This window comes from Carcharhinus amblyrhynchos, chromosome 4 (genome assembly GCF_965287045.1).
Source record: "Carcharhinus amblyrhynchos chromosome 4, sCarAmb.v2.hapA, whole genome shotgun sequence".
Lineage (NCBI taxonomy): Eukaryota > Metazoa > Chordata > Chondrichthyes > Carcharhiniformes > Carcharhinidae > Carcharhinus > Carcharhinus amblyrhynchos.
This window is the reverse complement of record NC_137327.1, coordinates 98,080,817-98,102,273: the sequence shown is the minus strand read 5'-3', so window position 1 is coordinate 98,102,273 and position 21,457 is coordinate 98,080,817. Positions and strand designations below refer to the sequence as shown.

Below are 21,457 nucleotides of genomic sequence, written 5' to 3'. Positions count from 1 at the left end.
TTCATATTGAGGTCCCTCTCACCCACTTGTATACCATTTGATCTACGTGCTAAGTGCCGTGTAAAATGTTATTGGACCATAAGGTCACAGTTTGGAATTTATAAAAAGGAAATCAATGTCAAGTCACTAAATTGGGTCACTTTTTTTGCATTGTAAGCATTTTCTGAATGAATGTTATTAGGAATTATGTAAAATGAGAAAGCTAAACTTACCTGACTTGGTGAAGATGTTGTTGTTTGTAACAATTGCAGTAAATGTGATTTCAGTAAACCTGATGATTTAATGGTGTCTTCTCCTAGAAATATGTTGGCCTGGACAAAAAAGAAAGCAAAGAGTACTTAAATACAAGGTTTTTTCTCCATGATATTACAATAAGTCTTTGTGTTTTTCACTGAAGGGAAAAAAACCCTCACTCAAGGAGTTTACTTCCTGTAATCCAATCATTGACCTCCAAGGGGCATACTGCAAGAAACAGGCTGCTTTGAATCCATAACCAAAACTTTCCCTGGCTGGGAAGTATGCAAATGGGATTTCAGTAAGGAGATTCTGTCTTCTCTCCCTCTAACCTTGTGTGAGTCCAGTGACATTAGCACACCACTATCTCCCCCAGCTTGACTAGATATTCTTTTCATCTTCACCCAATCAAAATTCTTCATCATTTTAAAAACTTAAATAAAATCTCCTACTTCAGGATTTGGGGAGAAGTGAAGGGTTGGGACAAGTGTTTTGCTGTGGGAGCTGATTGGAAGAGGGCCTTAGTTTTCCAGGTTTTGTTTGAAATGCTCATTCAGTGGAGGAGTTGACAATGACCTGGAGCTCAGTTTCTGAGTGAGCACACACACAAGCATCATCTGTACATTGAAGCTAGATGAGGGAAATTGAAGTGATTTTGGTTTTGGATTGAAGGTTGAACAGTTCCTCTCTGTTCTGTAGCTTATCCCCATGCATGTGGGTAATTTGCTGGAGGTGAGCTGTGTAATTTCAGTCAGGAATATGGAGAGTTATTTGGTGCAATAATGGTTGATCCTGGTTTTCACTGTGATAGGCTTTGCAGTGGTGAGGATCATGATTTGTACGTCATCATGAAGCAGGCAGAAGATAGTGACAAATTTCTGAGGGCAGCCAAATGCTCCCATATGGCTTCACAACAGGTCTGCGGTGCTTCTTTATGGATGAAAATCACACTAGAGATCTGATTGCATTCCTCAGCCACTGGGATGAAGTTTCTCAAGAGGCTCTTGGCAATGATCTATTATGTGTCATGCAGCAGGGGCCTCCACAATCGGCAGGCCTTCAAAATATTTCCTGTAACAAGCACTGACTGCCTCCTTGTTCTTGACGATCTCGCCTCTATACTTGAATTTCAGTGGGGTGGGTCCTGTAGTGCTTGGGCCATGGACATTGCTGAAGAAATGCCATGTCTGCAAGTTGCTGGATCTCTCAGGCTTTTTATTTGCTATTTATATCACGGGTTTTAAGCTACACCTCAGCCTTCAGCTGCCTGTAGGAATGCCTCTTTTGTCTTGAGCTGTAATGGGGTTTCCAGTCAACTAAAGTTCTGCACCTATGCTTGGTTAGGTCCTGTATCTTTTGGGTCACTTTAAGATCTGCTTGATGGAGATATAGAATAGGATGCTGATTGGTCGAGCAATCATCAGTGCCTGTCACGGGGCAGGTGTTATGGACATCTCTGCAGTCCCTAGGTGGAGATGACACAGTCAAGCAAGAGTTTGGACTGTGGGTAATGCCAAGAGATTTTGTGCTTGTCTTGCTGGCAAGACAGGGTGTGGTCATGACAAGATTTCGTCAGAAGGAGGACTCAGCTGGAATTTACTTTCCATAGTTCTTCCTTGCCTAACACATCCTTCCAGAGATCCTTCCCGACTCTGCAGCTGAAATCTCTGAGGACAATTAGTTTGTTGTCTCTTGGGACTCAAGCTAAGGATTTCTCAAGGTTGGTTTATAATTCTTCCTTGGTCATGTCTGTTGTCCAAAGTGTAGATGCATAAGGACTGATGACAGTGGCATACTGATTCCTCCTCTGGGTGAACAGGGCAGTCATGAGGGGGAGCTGCTGAGCTACCAGATAGCTCATTTTTGATTGTGAAGGCCACCCGATGGATGCTTTATGCCTCTTTGTGAGGGAGTGCTGCAAGGTTGACAACCATTTGTAACCTGCAGTGCCTTTTAGATGGGGAATCAAAAGCTTCAATTACTTGGCCACCTTGCCACAGAAAATAATCAAGTATGCAATGCATTGTTTATTGGATATTAGACAGGGCAAGTATTAGAATACCAGAGTATAAAGGATATAGGGTGGGATTTTCCAGGCGTGTTCGCCCTCAAACTAGAAAATCCCGCCTGATGTTGACAGACCTTTCTATGGTCTGCCCCTCACCCACTGTGATTCCTGTGGCGGGTGGAATGGGAAAATTTGCTCAATGGAGTCTGCTTACAGGATTGAGCAGATCATTGAATATGGGGTACTTACAACACACCTGAAGCTTATGACAATCCCATATCTCAATTTTCTAACAACAGTTTCTTATCATGGTGAATTTATGGCTTTATAACTCGTTCTAAAATAGGGTGCTCAAAACTCAACACAACTCTTAATTGTAGCTTAATCCTTGGTTTACAGTCACATAGCATTACCTTTCTGCTCTGTTTACTAAGTCCAAAATTGATCTATTGATACACATCAGAAACACTTCTGCACTTTTGTACCTAATACTTCCAGTTGAATGTTCTTCCTTTGTAAATAATCCATCATTTTTGACCCTCTGGATCAATTCTTGTTGTAAATATGCAAGTGATTACACCAATTATCTTTGTACCTGATTTTCAGGAGGCAGGAGAGCTGGTTCAATTGTGACTCTCATCGCTATGTACCCATCCCCCTTTCTTTCCACAGAAAGATTCCTTTAATTCAGAGATTGGTGTTGAGTCCTGTCTAGCTCAGCTCTCAATGTTTACATAGCAACATAAGATTCTGAGTGTTAGTACACTAATCCTTTGCTATTCTGTAGCTTTAATATTAACAAATTTCAATGGTAAATGGAATATTACACATATCTAGCAATGTTTCTTTTGTAACATATCCAATTTTGCCTTGTAGCCTTGCACTGCACAACATGTTCTCAGCAAACTCAAAGGTAGACCTGATGGGAGGACCCTGGTTAACAGACATGAGGGGATACAGAAGAGTTACTGAAGGAGATCAACCTCCACCTTCTTCCCATCAATATGACGAAGGGAAAACTCTGTCCTGCACTCAGTGACTTACAACAAAGCTGACCTTTTGAATATTGTTAATGGTTTTTAGAAAGATGAACATTTCCCTTATCCCTTGTTCTTTGTCATTCATTTAGATATCATGCAAACCATTGCAATTACAGCAAAATAAAGAAAATACAGGAATATTAGTGTGGAAGGTATTCATGGAACATTGAAATTGCTAGAGGTTCAATAGATTTTTGATCAGTAGGGGAATTAAGAGTTACAGAGATAATAAGGCAGGAAAGTAGACTTAGTGAGTGTTAAATCAGCCATGATCTTATTAAATGGTGGAGCAGGCTCAAAGGGCTGAATGGCCTACTCCTGTTCCTATTTCTTATGGTCACATGAGGTTTGGATGAAGCAGATCTATTTCATCTCATTTTTTCAGAAGATCATAATTATCTATTTTTCATTACAGATTTAATGATCACTTAACCAAGAAGTCAGTTCTTTAGTGTGTGCCTAGATTATACTTGCAAGATCTGAAGTCTGAAGCCTAATAGTGTGCTACCAGTTGAGATATGGTAACATGCTAGGGAAGATTATCCATTGGAATTGTGCTTGTTCTCAAGGTAGGCATTTGTCATCTGCACAAAGTGGCACTTCTGTGATTTTCTGTCCAAATAGACATAGAACTTTGAACATGCTTGCTCTATTGAAAGTGGCTCTATTCACATTTAATGCTAATACTAAAACAAATGCCCATTTAAGATATCTCCTATTATTAAAACCATGGTAATATCAGGTAGTTGGAATGCTGGGATATTCCTTTTGTATTATGTTACTGTTGTAATCCCTTACTGTTGTAAGGGATTACAAACCCTTTGCCCAAGAAATGTACTTTTGTGAAAAATAATTTATTTACCTGCCCTGAGAACATTCAAACACAATCTTCAATGCCTGAATCCCAGATCAGAGATGTTTTTCCCTTTTCTTGGGCTCCACACTGCAGATGGGAATCCCACTGAATGCATGCCATAGTTATTCAGTATGACAACTCTGACTGCCTGGATAGAGGATCCTGACTGTTGGGGTCCCAACTCCAAACAGTGTGGGGAACAGACACCCAGCAAGGTCCTCCAGCTCAGGAGAAGCTGCAGTCTGTCATTTCAGGTAATAGAGAGAGAGCACCTCCACCTTGAGGGGCTCTTAGCAAATTTTGAATTTTAAAAATAGACACAGCTGCCAGGCTACAAATTTAACACTGCTACGCAAGAAGGGAGGGAGAGGGAAAAGAAGGAAATGCAGAATAGTTAGCCTGATTTTAGTAATTGAGAAAGTGCTGGAATCTACTATTAAGGATGTCATAACAATACATTTAGAAAATCATAGCCTAATCAAAGTCAACATAGTTTTATGAAAGGGAAATTGTGTCTTTCAAATTTATTAGAGTCTATTGAGGATGCAACTAAAAAGGTTAGATAAAAGATTACTACTAGATGTAGCATACTTGGATTTCCAAAAGATGTTCGATAAGGTGCCACACAAAATATTGGTAGGCAAGATAAGGGCTAATGAAGTTTGCAGTAATAAATTAGCATGCATAGATGATTGGCTCATGGACAGGAAGCAACGAGTAGGTATAAATGGGATTTTTCACATTGGTCAGCTGTGACTTGTGGAGTGCCAACTATTTAAAATCTATATTAATGACTTAGATACAGATATAAAGTGATGCATCTGAGTTTGCTGACAATATAAGGTTAGATTGAAATGTAACTGCAAGAAGAACACAGTGAGGTTGAAAAAAGATGTGGACAGATTAAAATGTGTTGACAACAGACTGGCAGGTCGAGTATGTGTAGAGTTATTCACTTTGGTCGTAAGAACAGAAAAGCAGAATATTTTTTAAATGACATGAAATTGGTAAGTGCGAGACTGGATTGGTATGCAAGATACACAAGAAGTTAGTATGCAGGTACAGTAAACAATTAGGAAGTCAAATGGTGTGATAGCTTTTATTGCAAAGAAATTGGAGTGCAGGAAGCCTTGCAACAACTGTATAGGGCTTTGGTGAGAACGCACCTGAAGTACTATGTGCCATTTTGGTCTCCATGTTTTAGGATATACTTGCACAGAGGCAGAACAGCAAAGATTCATGACAATGGTTCCTAGGATGAGGAAGTTATCCTATAATGAAAGGCTGAGTAAATTGGGCCTGTATTCTCTGGAGTTTAGAAGAGAACGAGAGGTTATTGAAACACAGAAGATTCCGAAGGAGCTTGACATTGAGAGATTGATTCTGCTCGCTGGAGAATCTAGAACATGAGCTCACCATCTCAAGATAAGGAGTTGATCATTTAGGACAAAGCTGAGGAATTTTTTTTTCACTCAAAGGATTATGAATCTTCAGAATTCTCTAACCCAGAGGGTTCAGGATGTTCCTTCATTGAATATATTTAAGGTTGAGATAGACAGATTTTTAGACTGTCGTGTAATCAAAGTATATTTGTGAGTGGATAGGAAAATGGAGGTGAAGTCCAAGATCAGCCATGATCCTATTGAACAGCAGAACAGGCTCTACGGACTGTTTGGTCTACTCCTGTTGTGTCTTGTGCCACCATTACAGAGGGGAAGGATGAACTGCAATTGGAGCTACTGCAACATGGTAGGCAGGAATGGTTACAAAATTTGCCTGGAGCGCTGATGTTTGTGCACTAGGAAGTTGCAGCTAGGCAGCTGGCTCAGTTCTCAACACCACGGGTAATCCACAAGCTGATTGTCCATTAACTTATCAAAGTTGGTTTGATCTGGAGCAGGAAGGTGTCGTCAAACTGAATTTCCATGCCCACCCACCTCCATATGTGCTCCCAAATGCTGGTGAAATTCTGTCCCATTGTGCAAAATCTTCCGCTGAGGTATAAAAGCTCAGCTCCTAACACAGTCCTTACAGTATCTAAAATAATAATGACACATTAAAGCCGCATCTCATTGTGAAACCTTGGGCAAGACTGCTCGCCTCCCCCTCACACTGTACCCCACCTCCCCCAAACTAAAGTCGGCAAGGAAACAACCCACTTCACGCTAGTCTGCCCTGTAGCCATAATACACTATAGGTGGGCTGGAAAGGGGCAGTGTGGGGTGTCTGCCCTTTACTGGAGAGGAAGTCCCACAGTCAGCAGCTACTGGAGAATCTGATTGTCGGCAGGACCATCAGTCCCAGTGGTGCCAAAGGCACATTAGGGGACATTGCCAGGACTGCAACCAGAAAGAATAAAACCTAATGAATCCAAGAGTCAAGGGTCTTGGATGGAGAGGGTTTGGGGAAGTTGGAGGAAGAGGGTGGGGTGAAGTGTTTAATGCAGCAGGTGAGAAAGAAGAAAATGGTGATGTTATTTTAGGGACGTCATTCCACAAACCGCGCCCCCCCCCAATTTGTTCTGAAATTAATATTCTCCTTCTTTGCTATTCTTTGAGAAATTTTAAAAAATCTGTTTGCCCACTCCCACCCAACTGCCCCTGCCAACCATTTTATGGGTTAGGCAATGTACTGTCAGGGTCAATTGGCTTATTGATTAAAAAATGGTGGGAAAGCTGCCCATTTCACTCACCATGCCCCATCCTCCATTATGGGGGTGGGCACGAATATGGCAGGGTGGGAATTCATCTATTTTATGTGCACCATCCTCCCCGCCCAACACAGAAAACACACCTGGTGGGGCCACGTAAAATGTAGCCCTTTGTGTATAAGTAAGAACAGAGGCAATGTGACCAATGCACAAAATTCTCAATTATTTTGGTCATGGTTCACTACAAGTATACTTCTAAGATATCCCAGAAAATACTTCACCCCAGGTTTAGTACATGTTGAGATTTAAAGTTATGAAATGAGAATGTATCTCCCCTTTGTGCATGTGATGAATTTTGCATAAGAAGAGAGGCACCAGATGGAAGTGAGGTGTTTCCCCTGCTGGTGAATCAGAGTATGTTCTTGTCCAACTTCAATAGTGCCTTTGGGGATAGCCTGGGGCTAGGATAGCCCTCAGCTCACTCCTTTAGTCAGGTATTGTAAGGAACTCATCTTATTTAAAGTATATTTCTCAGCACGAATGCACTGTGTTTTGTTATTTACTTTACTTGCACATTTTTTAATCAAACAAATGTAATGACACAGAATTTCTGGAAGCCTAAAGCAATTTTAAGTTCCTTGAAAATGTAACTATTACTCATTTGGCACTTAGTGGAGTCTTTACCTCTGTAAAGTATTCCTCAGGTAAGCAAATGATAAAGAAAAACAAAGAGGGCAGCATTGGCAATTCAAATATAGTCAACATGTACATGTCCAGCAACTCGATAAATAGTATAATCATTTAGCAACATCTACATGGTATGTTAAAATATTCATCACTAATACTTATTATTGCTAGACTGTTAGTCCGAAAAATCAGCTCATGTTCTGAGGACCCAAGTTCGAATTCTGCCACAGTAGATGGCGAAATTTGAATTCAATAAAAAGTATTGGGAATTAAGAATCCACTGATGACGATAAAACAATTGTCGATTGTCGGAAAAATCCATTTGGTTCACTAATGTCCTTCAGGGAAGGAAATCTGCCATCCTTATCCAGTCTGTCTATATGTGATGCCAGAGCCATAGTAATGTGGTTGACTCACACCTGCCCTCAGGCAACTCGGGATGGGCAATAAATGCTGGCTAGCCAGCGATGCCCAAGTCTCATGCATGAATTTAAAATACCACACAAAATAGGACTTCTTATAGAACAATTAGGTAAACATCAACATTAGTAAATAATCATTTTCTTCCTATCAAAACATGTAAGCAGGTATTAGCAAAGAACTGACAAATTATTCAGACCCAATTGTCATCACAAATTCTCCAACATATTAATTTGATGGGAAATATACAGAAAAGTCATGCACAACAGGTCATGTAGGTTGTTCTATACATCAATGTCTTCCTTCCATTCAGTTATGAAACTCTCTGTTTCCATATTAGCTTTGCAAATTGTGGCTGATAAAAGCAACCAATGATTTTGATTAGTAGATAGTGACAATTAGTTTCAAGCAACTGTTTGCCCTTATAGAATCGTAGAATTCTACAGCACAGAAGGAAGCCATTTGGCCCATCAAGCCAGCACCGACAACAATCCCACTGTATCTCCGTAACCTTAGGTATTTACCCTGCCAGTTGCCCTGACACTATGGGGCAATTTAGCATGACCAATAAACCTAATCCGCACATCTTTGGAGTGTGGAAGGAAACCCACAGATACGGGGTGAATATGCAAACTCCACACAGATAGTCACCCAAAGCTGGAATCAAATCTGGACCCCTGGCATTGTGAGGCAGCAATGCTAGCCACTGTGCCACCCGATTAACTATATCCAATTAATATCAAATTCATTGCTTTATCACAATAGTCAATGTAGTTTACAGCAAGCCTCATAATTAAAGTGCAAAATTATGGTTATATTACATTTATTTCATTTGCTATCACTGTAGGATTGATCAGTGTGCTGAGATTAAACATTGCTGAGATCAAATAAATCCACTGATATTAAAGTTTTCTGTTTTACATATCCTTTTAAAGGAACAGGATTTGTTTTTTAGTTGGCCAATGTAGTTTTCATTACAAAAGGGAAATCAAGTCTACAGCTACTGATTTAAGAATTCTGAACAACAGTAAGACCAAATTCTCAGGATTGACAGGTAGAGTTGGAGAGCTTAAAGCTATCTTTAATCTCCAATGTGATAAGAACATATTTTTCACTCTTTGCCTAGTCCAAAACTTAACATGGAATACGCTGAATGTGGGGATGTTTGCTATGATCATTCCTTCATTTTGATCATTTGCTTTGCAAAAGATGAAAGTTAATTGAATGTCTTAATTAATATCTCTATACCATGATAAATCTCAATGGAAGAGTATATTTATACTCTAAAAATTAGGTAAGGCATAAATTTCTGAAATTTTCCCAAAAACCACGAATGAAAGCTGGGCTATTAAGACCAAAATTAGACATGCAGTAACCAGAAGGGAGGAAAGGTGTATTTGTCCAGGTGGCCCATGTCTCATAAGCCTCAATTTGGTTATCCATAAATTGATTGTGTTTGTATTTCTTAATGGAGAAGGAAATAACGGCTCTTTGCTCCTGACCAAGTCCTGCATTTTATCAACTGACAAAGAAGTGGCACCATTAGAAACATAATACTAAGTGATTCTTGGCACAGTGATGTCAGTACAATGCTATTTGACTTAAGGTCATGAAACTTAGAACTTGCACTGTCTCTATTGTGACTTAATACTGCAACAATTCAACCTCTTGTTAAATTGTTTTGCTGTTAATCATTTCAGCGGGCATCTGGAAAAGGTAGAGCTTAATTGGGTAAGTGATTATTTTCTAGTATCTGTCCCAATTGCACCTGTGCCTTTTCAACTGATTATCATTGTGATAAAATATGGTAATTGTACATTTCAGGAGTCGTGCTGCCACAAATGAGTCACCATCTTCATTCACCATTTCCTTAAAATATTGACAGATAATAATTTTATGTTGGTTTTGCTGACCTAACTTTCCATTTTCCCTGAAGTTGATTAGTGGAAGGCAAAGGTGTTCAGATTTACAATTGCTTTAAGAAAATATTCTTTTATGAGGCATTGGACAGCAGATGGCAGGAAGATTCCAGGGCCAGGTCCAGTTTGGGCTGAGTGAGCTGATCTCAGCCAAGGTGACAGCAAAGGCACAACTGGCTTCAGTGATCCTGGGTTGGGAAGGTGCACAGCCAGTTGATGAATGCTACAACTTGCATGTCTGGTGGGGACAGGATCAGTTTTGGGTGTGATGGCCTATCCAGTAAAACAGCGTGACAACACAAGTGTAACCACTTGGCGAGTTGCCAAAGATGCATTGGTACCAGTGGCATCATTCCACAGCATGACTCAGAGACAGGAAGGAAGAAATTTGAAAGGACATGAAAAAAAGTCAAATAACTTTTTAATTAATCAGGATCTTGATGTTTTCTGTCCAACATGAACACCTACAGTTTATCTTTATTCTATTACTTTTTTTTGTAACTTCTAAGCTAATTGTGCAAAGGTAAACTCAACATAAGTTATTTCTAATCAAGACTGCTGGAATTCAAGAAACAAAACAAGGACAAATTTAAGTAAAGTTTATTTATTTGTTAGTCACAAATAAGGCTGACATTAACACTGCAATGAAGTTACTGTGAAATTCCCCTAGTCACCACAATCCAGCACCTGATTGGATCAATGCACCTAACCAGCATGTCCTTCAGAATGTGGGAGGAAACCAAAGTACCAGAACGAAACACACGCAGACATGTGGAGAACATGCAAACTCTACACAGACAGTGATGTAAGCTGGGAATTGAACCCAGGTCCCTGGCGCTGTGAAGCAGCAGCACTAACCACTGTGCTACCGTGCTGCCGCATTTTAACTAAGCATGCCTAATGGCCTTAAACTTATTACAATTGTCATCTCTGTTAAAAATTACTGAGTAGAATCATAGAATCATAAAACCCTACAGTGCAGAAAGAGGCCATTCGGCCTATCGAATCTGCACCAAACACAATCCCAGGCCTTACCTCATATCCCTACATATTTTATCCACTAATCCCTACAACCTACGCATCTCAGGACTATAAAGGGCAATTTAATCATGGCCAATCAACCTAACCTGCACATCTTTGGACTGTGGGAGAAAACCGGAGCACCCAGAGGAAACCCAAGCAGACACGAGGAGAATGTGCAAACTCCACACAGACAGTGATCCAAGCTGGGAATCGAACCCAGGTCCCTGGAGCTGTGAAGCAGCAGTGCTAACCACTGAGTAAGGATGCTTACTCCGAAACCTAAAGAAATTATGCTAAAAATTAAGAAACAATGGACTGGATTTTATGGCGTGGGAGATGGCAAACTGCCCCCCATCCCTCACGCAGACCCTCAGAAGGAAGGTCAGCTGGCAGCCATAAAGCACTGCCAGCAGGATAGACTAGGTGAGAGTGGGAATTCCACCCCTCAGTGTGAGGAAGTCGCATATCCTCAACAGCGCAGGGCATAGTCGTGGGTGCTGCTGAGACTGCAACTGGAAGCCGAAGATGACATTTGGGAAGGGTGGGAGACCATGTACCCAATGCTCACAGGGCACTCCCCAATGAGCTGCCCTCCCTGCCTCCCATCTTTTTTCAAAAAATGGCCTACCTGCTCCTGACTGCCTTCCCATGTCAACTGCGTTATGGTGTGGGCAGCGTAATATCCTGATCAATTGGCTGTTAATTCTTAATTTGGTTAAGGCAGGTGGGCTGCAAGGGGCTATAAAATCCAGCCCATGTATCTGATTTAAATTTAATCCAAATAATTCTGAACTGATAATCCTGATTCGACAAAAAGACCTTGAATTCCAACCTTTCCTTTAGAGAGAGGAGTAACTTAGATACATTTCCCTCCAATCAGGATTGCGACTGCACCTTTTGCAATATGGATAGTAAATTTTGAGTTTTTTCACAAGGATTAAAAGAAGATATTGATTGGATAGTACTATGGATTCTTGTGTCAGGAATTTGGTTGTTGGGTTTACAAACTGTTCACAGCATATGCATGTTGAGTCTCATTTGAGTTCTTGCTATAAGTCTCTATTACAAATACCTTTTGCAGCAGCATAGTAAAGATGGTGGCCATTCATTTCACCTATTCTATTTCCTTGCATTGTGCACTCAAGACTTGATGTTAATATATGACATGCTACAGAAACGGATGAACAGTTTTCAGCTTGAAACAGAAATTCCTTGAAGTTTTAATTTTAAAACTTCAAAAGCAACAATGTCCATTTAAGAAAATGATTGTGTTTGAAGGTCTGGTAATAGCACTCCTAAAGGTTCAAAGGGCATTTACAATTGTGGAAGACAAGTACAGCACAAATGGATGAAACTGGTCCAACCCACTTTGTTGGTCCCAAAATCAATCCAAAGGCTGATTGTTTTTTTCAGAATAATGATTTATAATACTAGCATACAAAGCACTTTAAAATCAATACAAGTGGATTATTATCAGATGAAAAGTACGAAGGTTAGATCTTGCATCAATATAATTTTTTTATCTAACCTAGGAACATTCAAGATTATATTTTGAAATTAAAATATTTTAATGATTTTGTGCGGTAAAATTCTAATTACCTATTTTCATAATTTTCATAAGACAAATAGCTGTGTTCAAGATAAACAGCAATCTTTTATGCATATATGCAATATTTTCACCTTAATGTACCACACAGAACCTCCCCAGTGATAACATTTGTAATTGCAATTCATACTGAACCACTTAGATTGTATAGAGTTATCCAGTCTTACTTGTGAACACAGTAATCAATTGTTCATGGTTATGAAAGGGAAAATAATATCAGACTTCCTACTCCTGACCACAATCTACTACTGGAAAGTAGATGCAAGAACATTGGATGAAGCTAAACTAGTTTTCAATTGTGGTAGCTCCAATATGTTGTGCATGCTCTATGTTTAGTATACATAATCTGGGCAAGTTACAAGAAGGCATCTGGCACACACCACCATTACCTGGAGAGAAAGGGAGGAAATTTGTGAACAAATTATAAGGATGAAAGCAATCAACTATTCGGGATAGGGTTGGCTACCAACAATAATATATTAAAATTACTGTAAAATTAAAACATTGCTAAGAAACAGTAATAACTGTTAGAATATATTGTAACTGCAAATAAACCAGACAACCTCTGGAAATTAAATTAGGTAACTTGATAGGAATGATAATGCCCATTTCAAAGACAGAAAGTTTATAACAGTACATAGAATAGCCTAGGGACTTTCAGTTAACTCCAGCATTGGCATGCTATAAAAATTAGGCCATTAAACAATCAATTTTAGCCTAAGAGGTTTTTTGTTGCCAACCAGAACATTTAAAAATGCTTTACTTGGGTCAATAACCATGTAACTTTGAGCGTGTTAAATTTTGGCCAATGAAATAGAATCAGTTAAATTACCTACCGTGATCTAACCCCACAAATTTATGATCTGTTATAAAAGTGGGTTCAGTTGCAAAGCAGTTATATATGAACTCGAGCAGCACATATCAAATAGTTTATTCAATGTAAATTAGCCTTCTCCTTTGAATACTAGTTATCCACAAATACAGAAGTCTCTGCCAGCATTGCTAATTATACTTAAACATTCCAAGAAAACTTGCATTTATATAGCACCTGTTGACATCTGAAAGAGTTTTGCAGCTAATGAAATACTTCTGAAATGTAGTCACAAGACAACCAATTTCTACACAGCAAGATCCCAAACATAGCAATGATCAGATAATCTGTTTTTATGATGTTGATTGAGGGATAAATGTTGACCAGAATTTCAGGGATAACTGTCCTGCTCTTTATCAAAACAGTGACAAGATATTTTACATTCATTCGAGAGGGTAGTTGGGACCTATGAAGGATGGCATCTCTGACAATACAGTGCTCCCTCAGCGCTGCACCAAAGTGTCAGGTTTGATTTTTGTGCTCATGTCCCAGTGGGACTTAAATCCAATTAAAATAAATGTAATAATGAAGTCAGTGAAGCAAAGTTCAAGTATGTTTGCCAAATCATTTTTTTCATCCTGATGGCTGTATTGGCTAATTATGGCAGAAAACTCTTGCTAGTTACAAAGGTTTGCTATTTGGTTTGACTTTCCAAGATTTGGAACTCTCACCTGAATGCTTAATTTTTTTTGACTAAGACAAATTTCAGGATAAAGTGATTAGCAGGAACCACAAATGAAGCCAGAAAATATAAGAATGGTTAACAAAAGTCAGGTAATTGCAAAATAAGTCTCATTATTGTAAAATTAGTAACTTACAGGCAAACTTGGGCAAAACATCAGCTTTTCTTTCTTTAAATCTATTCTTTATGTGCTGGTAAGATTTGTTTGACATTAACACAGGTTCAAAGAAATTAAGGCCCAAAAGTTTCTTCATCTAGATTTTTAATATCTAGTTGCCACTGATTGGTAATTAAAGTTTCTTTATTATTGTCACAAGTAGTCTTACATTAACACTGTAATGAAACAACGATGAAAATGCCCTAGTCGCCACACTCTGGCACCTGTTTGAGCACACTGAGAGAGAATTTAGCATGGCCAATGCACCTAACTAGCACATCTGTTGGAGGAAACTGGAACAAACCCATGCAAACATGGGGAGAATGTGCAGACTCTACACTGACAGTGACTCAAGCCAGGAATCGAACCAAGGTCTCTAGAGCTGTGAGGCACCAGTGCTAACCATTGTGCCACCTGTGCTAATTTAATTAACTTTAAACAATTGTCAAATCTTATCTTTTGAAACTGCAGCAGCCGCTGGACATTAACAGGAGCAGAAAGAAAATGCCCAATAAATGTCTAGAGAAGGACTCAGCTGACCTATAGAAAGAGCCTGGGGATTGGAGGTATACAGTGGAAGCACAGTTATTTATACTCAAAATCTATAAACAATTTTTACTGGATAATAAAAACTCAAATGGTTTTCAATGTAGACAGTTCGCAAGTTACTAAAAAGGTATTTGGGACTTAAAAGTAGAAAATAATGCAGAAAGTTGAAAATTATATTAGTACACTCATACAAAGAAAGCATTTGATTAAGCTTATATGAAGCTTTAAAATGTTTTAATATGTTAAATTAATATTCTACATATTCACATTAAAATACATTTGAGTTTCAATGTTTGGACTTAAAAAAACTAACATGAATAATAAGTTGTAGTTTATCACTGCACTCTATAGTGAGACAATTAAATGTAAACAGTGCACAGTTGAGACTTCATAATGCAGCTTGGATTTGAGAGCACATACTTACTATTCAAGCTTAAAAATAAGATATATAATCTACTAAACATACAGATATTGGAAGATATCAATAATTTTTGTTTTGCCTTTCCAATGTTTCAGAATGTCAACTAAAAGATTTAAAGAAGCACATTTTAATTGAGGACACAACCTCTCCCATTCTAGATGGCTGAGGACCGGTGTTTATAGTGAAGAACAAAATATATTCAAAAGAATGTTGTTGATAAAATTTAAAAGTAGTTCATACATCAAAATTTAAGGGCATTTTAATCTGTCAATGTGTATACTGACTGCTTCTTCATGTGTTGACAGTACAAAACAATTGTATTTCTGAATTACTCTTATTAAAATCCATAACAGACCATATTTATTTTATGTTCCAATGTGGGATTCTTTTACCATTAATTATTCATTTTGCATATTTATTGTTAACAATGCTTTTCTGCAAAATGTAAAAAGGCAAGGTTCTTAACCAGGTTTAGCAAAGGATTATGCTATTAATTTTGATTTCAAGCCACAATGATATTAGTTCATTTTGAATATTTCAAAAGAATAAACAAACAATTTTGTTGATGACAATTATTTTTATTATTTGTGCACAAATCATTGGAATTTAATGCATTTGGTGTTTCAGCAGGTTAAATCCAATCCCAGAAGAATTTTAGATATCTTATTAAATTAATTGATGTATTTGTAGAAGTTACTTATCCTACATTTTAAAAATACAGCCACATTAACAGTAGATGAGTACTACATCCGAGCAAAAACTAAGATAAAAGCTAAACAACACACCCACCAAGCTACCATTCATCTTGCTACTTAATAAAGAGGTTAATTCAAACAACTTTAGATACACTGAATATCTTCAAGGTGGCTGCTTTCTTATTCCTAGTTGACACCAGTGTGTACGTATAAAATGCATGTGTATGTATCACACATCGCAGGTGCATGTACACCCAGAATTCAAAATTGAAAAAAAAAACAAAATATATTGTAAAAAGTAATACTTTCCTAATATTATTTTAAAGAAATCAATTAATTTTCAAAACCAGATTGTTTCAGGGAAGTTATTCTCAAATGATTTGCTAAATAAATACACAAAAAAGGTGTCTTCAATTTATATTCCATAGTTCTCATCTTGACCAAGATGGTGCCAACCCTCCCATTTCTATATTTGTGCTATAAAGATGAAAACAAAGTTCTCCTGAATATTTTTTGCACAGTAACTTTTATCCTAAACCTTAATGATTATCACAGGAGGCAATAAAATACTAAAATTATTCTTGCTAAAAAAATGCATATGATTTTTGTTCTTATTTTAGCATTTGTTTATGACTGCTTTAATTCTAGATTCTATCATTAAAGATACAATAAAAGTAGTAAAGCAAATGGAAGATTGAAAGACTGGTTCCAGTCATGCTCATGGATCTGACCATGGCCAATATTTGTTCCTGAAATGATACAACACTGGTCCAATGGCTTCTGCATCTCAGCCAGACTGAGTACCTTATCTCTTTGCGCAGCATGCCTACAACTAAAACTTAAAATGAATTTAACATTGTAGCAAGGACTCCTAGATCCAAATCTCCGAAGGCAGCAGCTAACAATGAAACTGGATATGTAACATAAACAAGACTATTAAATTTCAATTATTCATTTTGAATTTTTTGACAATAACAATAACCTTTCTGAATTAATTAAAACAATTGTAAATGGACTATCAGTATATCAAATAAGTCACAGGATGTACCTTTAACAATTTACAACAATGCTCAGGAGCAGTGGCCACTGTTCTCCAGGCAACATTCAGCCCAATTTTGGCACTTCTTTCTCAACTTGCCCAAAACAATACCAAAATATTGCCCGTCACTAACAAATATATATTTATTATTCTAATCACGGGGGTGGGGAGAAGATAAAGATCACATTTTAATTCAAATTAAAATGGCTGTCATAGTCTCAAATCTCCCCGATCCTGTGCTAATTATGAGAAATGCTCAACGGACTTGATACTAACTTTTGAAGTCATTAATGCTTCCCACCTGAATGCCCGCAGCATAGCGATAAGGAGTCTAGACACAGAATCATGGATTTAAACTGTCTGTGTGGGTATATATCTCAAAAAATTTTCGTTCTTTGTTTTGTTTCTCCTCCATTGGAAGTTCATGTTTGGCCATGCCCTACTATCTTACAGCAGCTCTTGGGAGTTTTCTAACGGACTCGTGCATGTGCTGTTTGGAGTTGATGCATTTCAACTTTAAACTGCGATAAAGTATTAGAAAGTGCATTGTTTATTGATGATACGCACCAGAGTAAACTATCTTCTTCTACAATTTGTTTATAAATATCTCCCCGACCTGCTTTCAATCAGTCCCCACCTTTGACAGTTCACGGTCCAAGTATTAAGTCTCATTCAACATAAACAGAGAGAGCATTTCAGTCCATTTGATTAAATTTACTCGAATGAAAATCTCCCTTGGATTTGTAGCTTTTCGTTTCGGGTAAACAGGCGCAGCCACAGAATTTTACGAAGGAAACGAAATAAAAGAAAAAAAAATACACGAATCCTAAGCTAGTTACACGACCCTTCGATTTTGAAAGTCGATGCAAGTGGTTTTACTTTGCAAACACACTCGGAGCCGTCACCCTTTCAAATGTTTTGCGGCTCTGCCCCAGCTAACGAAGAAAGGCCGCCTTCCGACCTGTTCTGATTTTAACTAGTTTGTCCTACGGATTACACACACCCAAAAAAAACTTCCATAAGCCCCACTTTTATTTCAATCCTCACCTTGGCCCATCACCAACATTCCCAACTTCCCCAAACAGCTGACGAAAAGCATGAAAGAAAAAGTAACAAGTTGGGGGGGGGGGTAGATGGGTGGAAGTTAATAAACACCTTTTGGTTTTGGCGCGGTTCGTTCTGAGCACAGGGCGGACCTGGAGAAAGAGCTGGGAAGTAAGAGTTAAGAAGCAGCGGGAGGTCGGATTGCTCTGGCTTTTTACCTGAGACAAGTCGGGCGGGTTCTCCATCATCCGGATGGCCGGCTTGATGTCCTCAAAGACGGGCTGCTCCTCGCGAGCTCCGTCAGCCATGCTCACTGGTTTGAGCTGAGTGAAGACAGCGTTTGCTTCGGTGTTGGGCACACTGATTGCCAGCCCACTACTCGACATCACTTTCTTTACCCCCTCTAACTTTACCTTTCCTTTTAGTATCTGTCTGTGTATTATATATATATACACACAATCGATAATAATTGAATGGGAGACAAACTAAAGCGAAGGGACTGACTTGCACCCTTGCCCACAGCAATGCCTCCGTGCACGATGCTCACCAGTCTCTGCTCTCAATCTGTCACTCACCTGAACTATACCTGCACGCAGCTCCGGTGATTGACAGCGCGGCAACCAATAGCAGCTTGAGCCCGCATGTCAATCCGAGTGGGCGGGGCCAGGTGAAGGGATTGGGGCGGGGCCCTACCCAAGTTTGGCATCTCCGCATTGAGCAATTCCGGCCGTTGCGAAATACAAAAGTTTGCAGTTTTTTTTTGCAAAAATATAGAAAAAAGTCTTTTTTTGTGGGGAGTGTGCACCGAAAATGTAACTCTAAGTAATAAAACAATCCAGTCCATTCATAAATCTAACATATGCACTTTGAGACCTCTCTAACAGTTCAGAACCACAGCTACATTATTCTGTTTAAAATGCGATCACTGCAGAAGGCGGCTGAATGTGAGACTTCAGCTCCGAAGCGAGAGCTAATAGATGAAAAAGGTGAATTGTCATAGGAACTAACAGCTTTATCCACCTGTTGACTGTTTTAACAAAACAGCAAATGTGCACTCGTGCAAGCGGAAGTGATAGTTCAAATTATTGTTTTGAAAGAGTCTGAAGATTTTATCCCATTCATTTCACACCATTGTGACATGCTTGATGTAACCTATATCACTGCATTTACGTCTAAATCTGTACCTATGTATGTATACAAATAAACAGGAAGCTCAACTTCAAGTTTATAAAGTTTGTTATGCAAGTTCAACCTGTATTAAAAAATGTTGTTACTTTTCTATTACAGAATGTGAACCTTAAATAAATTCACGTGAAGTTGCAGAGTTTGGGATGATTTGGCAATTGCACAGGAAAACAATAGACAGAAAATGGGGAGAATTAAAGAGGAAAATTGAATAGTGGAAGAAACAGCTGAAAATGTGTTGTTTTAGGACTAGCCACATAAACTCAAGACATTTTACTGTCCAGTGTTGTCCTATAATAGCTTGCATTTATTGACGTCTGTAACTCAATGAAATGTTTAAAGCCATTTTGTATGAGTATAACCAGAGAAACATTCACATCCAGCTGAAGAAGTAACTGTGTGGACAGAAAACCAGGAGGTACATTTTAAAGGGTGATTTTAAAGGTTGACGGAGAGTTGGAGAGCCAGAGAGGTTTAGGGAGTGAATTCCAGAGCTTAGGGCCTAGATGACTTTTTATTATTTGTTCAAGGATGAGGCCATCACAGACAAGGCCAGCATTTATTGCCATCCTTAATTGCACTTGCGAAGATGGTGGTGCACAACATTTTTGAACTGCTGCAGTCCCTGTTGTAGAGGTACAGACACAATAGTGCTAGGTAGGGAGTTCTAGGATTTTGAGCCAGTGACAGTGAATGGTTTTTGTTGTATGCAGTACCTAGGTTAATGCCAGGTGGTCCCATCCTGCTTTATTCTTATATGTTATTTATGTGGTTGCTTGACACAACTGAGCAAGCTATTAGGGCATGTCAGAGGGCTGTGTCAGCCGCAGCGCTGTGGGTCTGGACTCGCAGATAGGCTAGACTGGGTAAGGCTAGCAGATTTCCTTACCTTAGTAAATCTGATGGCTTTTTACTTCAATCCAATAGTTTTGTGGTTACCATTACTGAGACTACATACAAGAACACATGAAATAGAGGCAGGAGTAGGCCACAAGGCCATCCTAGCCTGCTCGTCATTCAGTACAATCATTGCTGATCTATGTCAACTTCAACTCCTTATCTGTGCCATTTCCCATGGCCTTCCTGTCCTCGATCTATCAAATATTTATCCACCTTCACTTTAAATACACCTAATGATCCAGCCTCCTCTATCCTTTTGGGGCAGAGAATTCCAGAAATTCACCCCGCTCTGAGAGAAGAAATTTCTACACACCTGATTTAAATGACCTTTATCTTGTAGCTATGCCCCCTTGTTTGAGATTGTCCCACCATCTGACCAACTGTCCTGTCAATCCCACTCAGGATCTTATATGTTTATTAGCTTTTTAATGCCAGATATGTTAATTAATTGAATTTTAATTCCCCTAGCTGCCATGGTGGGATTTGCAATCCAGAGCTTCTGTCTGGGCCTCTGCATTACTTGTCTAGTAACATTACCAATATGTTATCATTCCTGTATTTAATTGCATCATCACCAACAAGGAAATTTCAGAATTCAGGATATGATCCTACCCCTCATCCTGCTTCCTGTTTAATCCATTCCAGTAACAACAAGGTCACCCTCCAGTTAAAGGGGCTAACGCGACAGCTTCAACAATTCAGGTTAGTAGTTGTCATATCCCTTTCAAGTTCATCACCTTCACTACTGGGCCACTAAAAAAGTGAAATGTCAAAGGCAACAAAACCAACCCTTCTGGAATGAAAGTTAGTTGTTGGTATGGTTAGTGGCTGATTTTTGTCTTAAATAAATCTAAGTGTGGTACATAGCAATAAATTCATCAGCTACCTGGAATAACGTATGAAATGTGAGCAGGTGGTTCTGAATTGGTCAAAAATGTATGAATAAAATGTGTTGATTTTTTTTGAAGTGGTATCACTTACAAAACAGGTTTAACTGGTATGATCCAGTGACTATCTGTAGTTAAATCTGAATAGAAGAAGAATCACTGCTTTTGGCAGCACACCCTACATTATGACATACGCACAGTTAACTCTTGTTATGCAAGTTCAACCTGCAATAAGGAATACTATAATTTCAGGAATTGGATGTTTTTTACAATGTAAATTGGATGTTTTTTACAGAGCAAATGGAATCTTAGATAAATTACAAATAAATAATTTCATTTGTGGTTGTCTCCATTCTATAAATGCTGAAGGAACGTTTTAAAATCTAAATCAGAGGTCAATGTTTCTGTGATAACAAAGAAGTTTCTGTCTCTTTTTCAAACATTTTTAAAAAGTCACCCGACTTAAGGTAGAAGCTAATCTTTCTCAACAAATGGTACACATTGTGGGTGGCACAGTGGCACAATGGTTAACACTGCTGCCTCACAGCGCCAGGGACCCAGGTTTGATTCCAGGCTTGGGTCAC

General features: G+C 38.7%; 1 protein-coding gene across 1 annotated transcript in view; it reads right to left on the bottom strand.

The window, feature by feature from the left end:
* The window catches only part of klf5l (Kruppel like factor 5 like), a 62,860-nt gene extending 44,415 nt beyond the window's left edge, over nucleotides 1-18,445 (bottom strand). The window contains exons 1-2 of the mRNA XM_080187618.1: nucleotides 18,120-18,445; nucleotides 213-311 (exon numbers count right to left, since the gene is read on the bottom strand). Of these exons, the coding sequence (XP_080043744.1) occupies nucleotides 213-311; nucleotides 18,120-18,287 (267 nt within the window). The 5' untranslated portion in view covers nucleotides 18,288-18,445. The remainder of the gene's footprint in view (nucleotides 1-212; nucleotides 312-18,119) is intronic.
* Nucleotides 18,446-21,457: the final 3,012 nt, after the last annotated feature.